The 11,597-nt window shown below is 37.2% G+C and overlaps 2 protein-coding genes across 2 annotated transcripts in view; one reads left to right on the top strand and one right to left on the bottom strand.

Annotated features, from left to right (window-relative positions):
* The window catches only part of scfd2 (sec1 family domain containing 2), a 125,560-nt gene extending 119,964 nt beyond the window's left edge, over positions 1-5,596 (top strand). The window contains exons 8-9 of the mRNA XM_079888340.1: positions 25-144; positions 3,220-5,596. Of these exons, the coding sequence (XP_079744466.1) occupies positions 25-144; positions 3,220-3,312 (213 nt within the window). The 3' untranslated portion in view covers positions 3,313-5,596. The remainder of the gene's footprint in view (positions 1-24; positions 145-3,219) is intronic.
* rasl11b (RAS-like, family 11, member B) lies at positions 5,455-8,011 on the bottom strand. Its single transcript, XM_079888370.1, has 4 exons — positions 7,659-8,011; positions 7,464-7,520; positions 7,287-7,363; positions 5,455-6,157 (listed from the first exon to the last, which is right to left on the bottom strand). Exons 1-4 carry the CDS (start codon positions 7,768-7,770, stop codon positions 5,669-5,671), a joined length of 735 nt encoding a protein of 244 aa, XP_079744496.1. The 5' UTR covers positions 7,771-8,011; the 3' UTR covers positions 5,455-5,668.
* Between the last annotated feature and the right edge of the window lie 3,586 nt (positions 8,012-11,597).

Here is an 11,597-nt window from a genome sequence, read left to right as displayed (position 1 = left end):
TTTGGTGTTTCTCTTTCCCTGCAGGTCAACCGACCCCACCCAAGTGATCATCCACTCTTGTTTCTCTTCCTGGTGGGCGGGGTCACGCCATCAGAGCTCCGCCTCATTCGTGAAGTTGTCTCTAGCCATAAGTCAGGCACTCAGGTGGGGATTCGCACCCTTTTTTAATCATTCTTAATCTATTACACTACCGTTCAAAACTTTGGGTCAGTAAGGGTTATTATTATTTTTTATTATTATTTTTTAATTAACTTTTATTGAGTTACAGTATTTTCTTTTAATCATGGTTTCCTCAAAAATATTAAGAAATGTTTCTTGATCAGCAAATCAGCATATGATAATGATTTCTGAAGGATCATGTGACACTGAAGACTGGAGTAATGATACTGAAAATTCAGCTTCTCCATCATAGGAATAAATTACATTTAAAAAATATATTCAAATAGAGAACAGTCATTTTTAATTGTGAGAATATATTTTACAATATTACTGTTTGGTAACACTTTATTTTACAGTGTCCTTGTTATATATGTATGGAAGCTTGATTCCGCCACAAAATAAAACATTTTAAAAGATAATTGCGACTTTTTATCTCACAATTGCGAGTTTACATCTCACAATTCGGACTTTATTTCTCAGAATTGCGAGATATAAAGTCAGAATTGCGTGAAATAAAGTCACAATTGCGTGTTATAAAGTCAGAATTGCGAGATATAAAGTCACAATTGCGTGTTATAAAGTCAGAATTGCGAGATATAAAGTCACAATTGCGTGAAATAAAGTCGCAATTGCGTGTTATAAAGTCAGAATTGCGAGATATAAAGTCACAATTGCGTGTTATAAAGTCAGAATTGCGAGATATAAAGTCACAATTGCGTGTTATAAAGTCAGAATTGCGAGATATAAAGTCACAATTGCGTGTTATAAAGTCAGAATTGCGAGATATAAAGTCAGAATTGCGTGAAATAAAGTCGCAATTGCGTGTTAGAAAGTCAGAATTCTGACTATATCACGCAATTCTGACTTTATAACACATAATTGCGAGTTTATATCTCGCAATTCTGACATCTTTTCTCACAGTTGTGAGATATAAAGTCCAATTCTAAGGAAAAAAAAGATTATTCTTTTTTTTTTTTACCTCAGAATAGTTTATATCTCACAATTCTGACTTTATAACACGCAATTGCGACTTTATTTGTCAGAATTGCGACTTTATATCTCGCAATTGCGACTTTATTTCTCAGAATTCCGACTTTATATCTCGCAATTGCGACTTTATTTCTCAGAATTGCGACTTTATTTCTCACAATTCGGACATCTTTTCTCACAGTTGTGAGATATAAAGTCCAATTCTAAGTAAAAAAAAATTATTCTTTTTTTTTACCTCAGAATAGTTTATATCTCACAATTCTGACTTTATAACACGCAATTGCGACTTTATATCATGCAATTCTGACTTTATATCTCCCAATTGCGACTTTATTTGTCAGAATTGCGACTTTATATCTCGCAGTTGCGACTTTATTTCTCAGAATTGTGACTTTATATTTCGCAATTGCGACTTTATATCTTGCAATTGCGACTTTATTTCTCAGAATTGCGACTTTATATCTCGCAATTGCGACTTTATTTCTCAGAATTGCGACTTTATTTCTCACTATTCTGACTTCATATCTCGCAATTCTGAGAAAAAAAAGTCACAATTCTGACTTGATATATCGCAATTGTGAGAAAAAAAAGTCTGAATTGTGAGATAAAAAGTCGCAATTATTATTATTTATTTATTATTCAGTGGCAGAAACAAGCTTCCATATATATGCTACATGTTACTAGTAATAACTATAAATTATGCATAATTACATGCAAGGAACCCTTATCCTAATTCTATCTCTAAAGTAAGTACATGTAGTTATTACTCAGTACTTAGATGTATAATTACGTTGTAACAAGGACACCTTAAAATAAAGTGTAAACTGTATTTTGTATCAAATAAATGCTCCATTGGTAAGCATAAGAGACTTTTTTTAAAAAAATCTTTCAGACCCCAAATGTTTTAACGGTATTGTAAATGAAATTTTATTTTGTCATACTTTCTCATACCTGGTTAACATGTTTCCAGTGTTGTTGTTGTTGTGGTTGAAATAATACCTATAAATCAAAAATTGACATTATGAAATGAAAAAAATCATGAGGTATACCATTGTGTTTATGTTTTCAATGTATTCTTTGTCTGTTCCTCATCTCTCTTGTATTCATTTGGCACATTTAAAGGAACCCACATCTCTCTTTCTCCTCCTGTTTTCTCTGTCTGTCTCTGCTTCTCTTTTTCTTTATCATTTACTCAGACTTGATTGGAGTGTGCGTGTATCTGCACTCGTGAGTGAATAGAGATGTAACTGGGTCGAGTCAGTATGAAAGGAGTTTTGTTGATCAAAGTGTCATGTCATGAATAAATCAAACATAATGACTCTTATAGAAGAGAAAGCCCACACATAGCCTGACCCAGGCCCACAGCTGCGCTAGTGTGAGACAGAGACACAGATTGGAATTTAGGGTGTCATGTACTAAATGAAGTTGCACCAAACTTGACAAACTTAACAAGATGCCCATGGGAGTGACAAGGACCGGGCATTCTGTAAAGCCCTTTTGAGGTGATTTTCTAAATGAAGGTCTCGGACGAGCTAAATCATCTTCATCTTTCACCATAGAACACAAAGCATGTACTTACCTCAGCACATGCGTCAGCAGGTGCAGTTATGTGCTGTCTATTCATCTTCAAGACCTGGTTAATAACATGTAAGCTAATAATCTCACAGAGCCAGACTTTTGATTGTTGCGTCTAGTCTGGTCCACTTTGCAGATTATTATTATTATTATTATTATTATTTTATATGTCAGTACATACTTTTATTCAGCAGAGATGCACTGAGTTATAGTAAAGACATTTATAATGTATTTATAACTTTTTTAGTCATCAAAGAATCCTGAAAAACAAAATGTATTATGGTTTCCACAAAAATATTAACAACTGTTTTCAACACTGATGATACCAAAATCAGCATATTAGAATGATTTCTGAATAATCATGCAACGCTGAAGACTAGAGTCATTTTAATGAATTTTGCAGTTCTGAAAGTTGGGGGTTAGAATGATGCAGGGTTTGAATAAATAGTCCTGTTCAGTATAACTGTCTAATCTATTTTTTTTGTCTTTTCTCAGGTATTCGTAATGTCTACTAGGCTACTGAGACCTTCCGATGTCCCTCACTTACTCTTCAACACTGACAGGCTCAAACCTGACATTGGAGTGTGAAGGGAATGAACACACACACTTCTGGCTGTTGAATAGATTCTATCCAACATAGTTTGGCTTTTGTGTGTCAGATGAGTTTCAGATGAATCTGATCAAAAAATTGCACATTTAAAAAGGTTTAATGCATATACAGAACAGACTACTGTTCCGTAGTTTAAAAAACAACCCATTCCAATATTTTCACATTTTGTTTTATGACCAATGACCCTCCAAGGAAAAAAATTAATTATTATTTCCCTTAAATAAAGTCTTATGGTTGGCCTTTTGCTCATGTGTACAGTTTGTGTGCGCAAAATTATTAATATTATTTTTTCACAGTCTGTACAGCGTGTACATTGTCACATTTCACTAAATTTTTGTTGTGCCATTGCCAGATACAACACATTCTGCAGTTCAGTTCTTACAATCAGCCATGTGTTGATTCTCACAGGATCTTCCCTCTTCATCCTTCACTCACTTCAACGCTGTTGGAGAAGTGACAGATGGGGAGAGGGCACAGGTCAAAAAGGGTGGGGACAGCTCTCTCTATGCTTCCTTCACTTTCTCACACTTAACACTTTACTCAGCTGTCTATAAAGAGGCTATGTTGTTGTTGTTTTTTATAAAATTCAATTCAAATAGCAAAAGTTTCCTGTGATGGGTAGTTTTAGGGGTAGGGTTAATGTAAGGGGACAAAATATATAGTTTGTACAGTATAAAAATCATTACGCCTATAGAGTCCCCATAAACCACATATACAAGTGTGTGTTTCTAAAAATAAATTGAAAAAATAAAGTAGACACAAATGTTCTGCATGCGTTTCTCTCACTCTCTCTCAGAAGTTTTGAGTTTGTGTTTCGCATTTGCCAAAAACGATTACCCTAGCAGGTGTCTTACAAAGATGCTAAAAACACTTGAAGTTATCAGTTAGGTTCCTCCCAATTTCATTTTTTACACCTTTATCCTTTCATTCTCTTCACACACATGCATAGCTTGATTTTTATTTATTTTTTTAGTGTTTATATAGGGTCTTGGTAGTTTGTTCACTTTTACCATGTAGAAATCTTCATCATTAAAAATATGTAGTATAGCATAATTTTAAAATAAACTATTTTTAAGAAGGCTCTTATACTTAGACTGTGTTTATCTAAAAACTGTTGTGCTGCATAATTTTGTGGAAAAAGTCATACTTTTTTTATCAGGATTCTTTGATGAATAGAAAGTTCAAAAGAACAGCATTTGTTTGAAATAGAAATCTTTACTGTAACTTTTGATCAATTTAGTGTATCAAGTAAGTCAATGAATTATCACTTTGTTAAAAAATGGTAGTGTATATAATATGAACGGGGTTGTTGCATTTTAAAGCGTAATATCATACACTGATAATATAGACCTTGTAAACTGGCCTTATCTCTCAAGGCTCCATTGAAGAAAATTCAGCTAAATTAATTTAGTATAGAATTTCATTGTGTGTCCAGTCACAGTTTAAACAGGATGAATGGGTGTATAGGTTGAAAGTGTGCTTAAAAATTCAGAAACAATTATTTTATTAAAAACAACTCTTTATTTCCAATCACAATCAAATAACATAAATAAATAACTCTGAGCTTCAGCCCTTTGGCTTTTTTTAAAGTGCATTTAAACAGAGAAAATCTTCTACTCCACTATAAAAAAGTGGCACAAAGCAGTTTTACATAAAACCAGGAGAAACATTCTGGCCTTGTACACAAGAGCAGGGCTGTAAGAGATACACACACACACTCTCTCTTTCTTTATATGCTTAGCTTGAGTGCCTTGTCCTTTCACAATGCCTGCATTCAGCCCGTAAAAGCCTTGACCACAAGGAGGAACAAAAAAACTCCCTCTCTCCCATGCCTTTCAGAAAAGCAATTCTTAAAATAGTCTGTTTTGCAGCCTTCACCATCTCTGTTACCAAGAGAATTGAGTCTTAAAGGTTCACAGGTAAGGCAGAGTGTCAATAGTGTTTCTATGAGTCTCCATCTGTTCCATTCAGTCGTTCAGTCTTTGCACTGTCCCTCTTTAAGGCGATACGACCACGTCTCCCAGAATCCTGCTGTGTCCACATGGATAAGTGACAGCAACACAAGGGTCCACCAGCACTGGGATGGTCATGTGAAAATGTAAGCGTTCACCAGACTCTGCTTGTTTTGTTTTGTTTTTTCAGCGACCATGACGCAATCAGAGGTCAAGTTTCAGGGGCCTCTGTTTGGAACCGGTCTGCTGATCATCAACGGATCTCAAGAACGTCCAAGGAGCGAGATCTATACATTCAGCATTGCTGCTCTCAAGATCATCTCCCCTTAGAGCATTTTCTCTCTTAATCGTGCCCTTTATCCTGCTGGTATTCAAACCCTCTTCACACCGAAGTGACGGTCCGGACCTTGGCTGACAGCACCTGTTTGAAGCGCCTCTTCAGGTCTTGCATGTTGGGGGATTTGGGCCTGGGAATGAGGGGAGATCTTTTCTTCTCTGTTCCAGATGAAGCTGCATTGATGGGGGTCTGAGGCTGCTGCTTGGCCAGATCCACACACAGTCTATGGAAGGCACCGTGGACCTGGCTGTAGTCTTCGCTGGCGGACACCTCGTAGAAGGAGCAGCCCAGCGCTGAAGCCAGCAGGGGACCTTCTTGAGCATCCACACGCCTCACATGGAGAAGATCAGCTTTATTGGCCACTAGGATGATTGGCAAGGACCTATCCGTATGGGTGCGGAGAACAAGCTGGTGGAGCTGGCCGATGTGATCAAAGCTTCGGCAGTCGGTTACGGAATACACCATAACTACGGCATCCGCCCATTGAATGGAGCGAGACATCTGGTCAGTGCAGCTCAATCCATTAGCGTTCACCTGAAGAAAAAAAAAAAAAGCACATTTGTCAGTTATGTAACATGTCTGGTTAGTTTACTCATTTTCTTCAATAACAATGTAAACTAATGAGGTGTGAGCGATAATATGTAAAGCGATGCTGATTGAGAACTTTAAGCTGGAAAAGTATTTTGCTATTGGCTATTACGATTGTTGTTACACAAAAGTGTGAGATTTGACCGCCTAAACTTACAGAGTCTTTCACCCTAGTCCAAAAATAAAAGGCATTTTGTGGTTTTTGGACGACTGCCTGGTTTAGGAAAAGAGCCTTGCATGCCAAACTTGGCACTAAAATCTCTGACTGAAGACATCTTGAAAGAAGTGCCCTGTAATTGAATTAAAATCCATTCTCTAATTTTGAAACGCAGAGGGATAATTTAGATGGGCTGGTCAACTGTAACTGTTCTGAAGTGCTTATTCATATCCCTAAACCCGCTGAGCCCTGCTGAAGCAGCAAAACCTCCCAACCACTGCTACAAATATCCCACAGCGCTGCAGCGAATCATTCTTTGGAGGAGTCGAATCTTTTTCATGAACCGGCTCATAATAATGTTCAAAACTCGACACGAAACTATTGGTTTAAATATATATTTTTAAACATGTCAACCGTTGAATTTTAGCAATGTTTATTGTAAATGTTTATTGCTGCAACAAGCAAGTAGAACACATGAAATTACAATAAACGGCAGGTGGGGAGGAGGACGTAAATACCACTATTATTTCAAACGCTGAGCTGAAAATACAACACGCAGCGATCATGTCAATACAGCGATCCCGTACGAACCGTTTCTTTTGAAAGAACCGATTCGATTTCGATTAAATAAGTCTAATTTTCGTCAAGCTGCAGTACATGAATGCGCTGCCCCCATATAGGAGTGCAACAGTAGGCATCCCGCTGGCCAATTAACCCCAAGTGTTAAACACAAACCCGGAAAAACACAAAGGAAGCGCTAACAGACAAAAGGCGAAGGTATGCGCTCATTCTACACTTCTCACCCGTGAAAAAGCGGCGTGGGAAAGATGCCCTGAGAGCACATAACGGTTAAAAAAAAAAGTGACATTCAATCGCATTAGGAACGACTGTTCCTGTATCGCGCATAACGTTACTTACTTGAACCCCAGGTGTGTCTTGAACTTGAATGGCCAGTTGTTCTCCGTCTATCTGCACTTCTCTTGAGTACAGGTTGCCTGTGATACAAAAAATGCAGATTAATACATTTGACAATATCACTAATGAGTTGAAATGGTGTTTACTAAACCAGTTGCCTTAGAAAGATGAAAAACTTACCCACGTTTCTCTCGTAGTCACCAATGAACCGCTTAGTGAGGAAACGAACCACCAGCGCTGCACGGGAAAAGGCAAGAAATGGACATGAATATCATATAAGACACGAATGTACACTAAATTAGTTTTTATAATATTATACTATTATAGGCAATATTATGAGCTTTAAAATTGTGTAAAACTGTTCCACAAACATACCGGTTTTGCCGACCCCACTTCCGCCGATCACTGCGATCTTTATGACCCGGTTGGACGGGCACTCGGCGCTCGGGTACTCCGCGATGGTGGACATGTTCTGGATGAGACGCATTTTGACAAAAGAAAGACACTATATCCAAAGCCTACGATGACAAACTACGACGAAAAATCCACAGACACCGTAAAAGTAATGACAGAATCGAAGTTAGTCGACGGCATACAAGCAAATGTTGTCTTTCAATGATAAAGTCGGTGAATTTTTCCAAACTCCTACTAGCTGATAGCACCAAGACTGTAACTTGGTTTACTGAGCCGAGACTGGAGCTTGGGTTTTATTTATACAGCCACAGATGCACTCGGCTCTGATTGGCTACTGCAGACAACGGTTACATTCTCTCGCCCCGCCCACTCCTTCACGTGTATGCGCGAGCTGTTTTTAACTGAAAAAACTGACTGTAGACAGTCGCTTCTGCAAAACCTCCCCTAAAAGACGCTGCTGAGGAGGAAAATGAGATGTTGTTTTACAAAACTAGCCATATAGCCTGTAGATATGATTAAACCTGGAGGCAAAACCTGCCCTAAAAGACGCTGCTGAGGAGGAAAATAAGATGTTTTACAAAACTAGCAACATAGCCTGTAGATACTGGAGGTTTTGAATGGAGTTTAGTCTTGTGATTGCTGATATCGGTCAGTTGTAAATGTGACTTCAAACGCGTGTAATGAGAATGTTATCTTGTCTCAATGATCTCTAAGCGCTTAACGTGTCACTTGCAAAGTGTGTGTTGTTTTTCTTTAGCCTAGCCGATGAGAATAAGCTATTGATCAGCATCCCCATAGACTCGCCCCAGGACCTGTAAGTAAATAAATGACACACTCTCTCTCTCTCTCTCTCTCTCTCTCTCTCTCTCTCTCTCTCTGAGTAATAAATGTATAAAAAGCTACTAAATGCATATAAATTCACGGTAAAAAAAAAAAAAAAAAAAAAAAAAATATATATATATATATATATTATTTTAAAGGTCAAAGTTTATTGCCATGATTGTTTTGCATGCGATATTGTCATAGCATGATACACAGTAAAAGCAGTGTCAGGAAAAACACAAATAAATGAATAAAGTAAATGAATAAAAAATTTCTGCATTGAAAATGCAGATCAAGCTTTGGTTGGTTTCTAAAAGGTTTCGAAAAACAGATGCACGAATGTCCTCTTTCAGTAACAGACAGAGCTCATACCTTGATAGTATTTTTCTGTCTGCATGCGCTCATGGAGTGACAGTTTATTGTATTATTGTATTGCCTTCAGTTTTATGTTCTCACCATCTCTATTTTCCTAAATCTGTGTATTTCTCAAAACGGCATATTTCTCTGATGAATCAGAGCTTATTGTGCTAGCTTGCTGTATAGATTGGCCATTAAACATCAAAAGTCAAAATGTTTGACATATTCAACCGTGTGTTTACATGACAAGCGGTTATGAGACTCAGTGTACAGCCAAAAGATCTGTGATTGCTTTAGTCAGGGGAGTGTTTTTTGTCTTCATCCAGAAGCTCAAGAGCAAGAGAACAGAGACCATTTATCTCTGTTCAGCTTGCAGTCCTGCAAACTGTAGGAGTATTAGCACTTCTGAGCCTGGGGTTCCCTCTGGAATTTAGACTGATTTTTTGGAATAGTGGTTTTCGATTTATGAGCACAATAAGGTCTGTAGTTAATACTACTTTAACAGACTTTCACATTTTGTTCTACAACATTAGCACACAGTGACCGTCATACCTCAAATCTAAGTTTTGTTGCTTAAGGACTACAACCACCAATAAAACAATAGAGATTCCTGAGGGAACCCAAAGCGAATTATCCTTCCAAGTTTAATGTCAGGACTGAACAGCTCTATTTAGTGCACTCTCCAATATGTTCAACTGATGCCAAACATCAGGAGTACTTCACCCAAAATGAACATTCTGTCATCATTTATTCACCCAACTGTATGACTCTCTTTCTTCTGTGGAATACAAAAGAAGATATTTTAAAGGACTGTTTTCTTCCACACATTGAAAGTCCAAAGGGTCCAAAACAACATTGGACCTCATTGAATACTTTGAACATTGATACAGTACATTGTGTTCCATAGAACTATTCCTTTAGAGTAGGAACTCTACATCGCTTGTTTTTTTCGAAGGCAAGCGTGCATACAGTAAGTGCATCACAGAGTGTGTGGGTGTGCTTTGGTGTCTTCAGCATGTTCTGACTTGTCTTGGTCCCTCAGCAGTAGTCGGGGGTAGTGTGTGTCATTGAGGGATGCTGACATCTCAAAGGAGCCATTGACCCTGCCCCCAACACATACAGAATGCTAACCCCACTCTGGTTACATGTACATACAGACAATTATCATTGCTAGTGTGTGCAAGTGTATGAGTTCTATGCTCATGAAATGTTAATGTCAGACTGTATGAGAGTAATTAACACACTGCCTAAGTGCTTTTCTCTCTGAAGTCTTCCTAATGTTTGATCTTGCAGCGTTCGTGTTTAATGTCATTGTGCTGAAGCGTTTTGAGGTTTTCGTCTCATCAGGTATAGAAGATCAAAGTCTGACCTTGTTTTTGAACATGCACTCATCTGCATCTCATAATTAATATTTGTGTCTCTCTCCTACTAAATCTTCTTGATTGATTGTGTGTGTATTGTTAAAAAAGAAAAGAACCAAAATGAAATTTATTTCATCATTTACTCACCCTCATGTAACAACACTAACATGTGTTGTTATTGACTAAAACTACTAGTAAAAATATTTTCAATAATTGAAAGAAAGCTAAAATCAAATAAAGTATAATATTAGATTAAAAACTTAAATGACAATTAGAAATGTTGAATTACTAAAATGACTAAAACAGAGCTAATATTACTAAAACAGACATGCAAAAAAATCACATAACAAAATCACTTAAAACCTAAACTTAAATTAAAATAAAAACTGGAAATATAAAAAATTAACTCTAATTAAAATATGAAGAAATAGTAAAAATAAAAAGTCATACTAAAATAACACTGTTTCAAGCACGTGTGACACTTTTTTCTTCTGGGGAAGGTAAAATGAGACTCTTTGAAGAACATTCATGCTGTTCTTTTACATTTTAATCAAAAGTGGTGTCAAGCTCCTAAAGTGACACAAAAGCACATTAAAAGCATCATAAAAGTATTAAACTGCATGTACTATTTTCCCAGGTCTATGAAGTCATACAATAGTTTTGACTGAGGAATTTTAGTTGTTATTCACTAATCTTGCCTTGAAAATCTAGCTTGACAGCTGTGTTCTCCATTCACTTTCCCAGCATCTGCTATAAATATCTCATTTTGACTTGCACAAAAAAAAAATAAGTCATACAGGTTTTGAAGGACATGAGGGTGAGGAAACGATGACAGAATTCACATCTTCTATGGCCTGTTTTGCATCTGATAACTTTCTCAAATCCCCCCATCCGTCTTTCGTCCACGCTCATGCGTTAGTCTGTGCAGGTATGCTGGCGACGGGCCCTGCGTGATTATGAGCTGGTATGAATATATGATAAGAGGAATGATGACAGTAGGCCTTTGCTGAAATATGAAACTGATGGTGCTGATTCGCCGACATTCAACAGGCCATTGCAAGCTATGGAACGTTAACACTCACATGCTCAAATACACACCTTTCACAGCTTCGTTCACCACATCAGAGCCACCTAAATGAGTGGATGTCTTCTAAGGCCTCTGGTGTGTGTTTAATGAGCATGAAAGGAAACTGCAACTGTATTAATGTATGTTTTTTCTGTCAACATTAAGCACTACAATGATGTTTTGGCCTTTGCCTATAGGTGTCAGAAAGAAGAGAGAAAGACTCTGAGAAAGACGGACGAGATACAGTGGAGGGGAGAAGAGACAGATTATATTTAGAATTATATTGAAGGTATG

Source organism: Squalius cephalus (genome assembly GCF_949319135.1).
Source record: "Squalius cephalus genome assembly, chromosome: 12".
Classification (NCBI taxonomy): domain Eukaryota; kingdom Metazoa; phylum Chordata; class Actinopteri; order Cypriniformes; family Leuciscidae; genus Squalius; species Squalius cephalus.
Note: the sequence above shows the minus strand (reverse complement) of the source record. Positions and strands in the feature narration are given on the sequence as shown.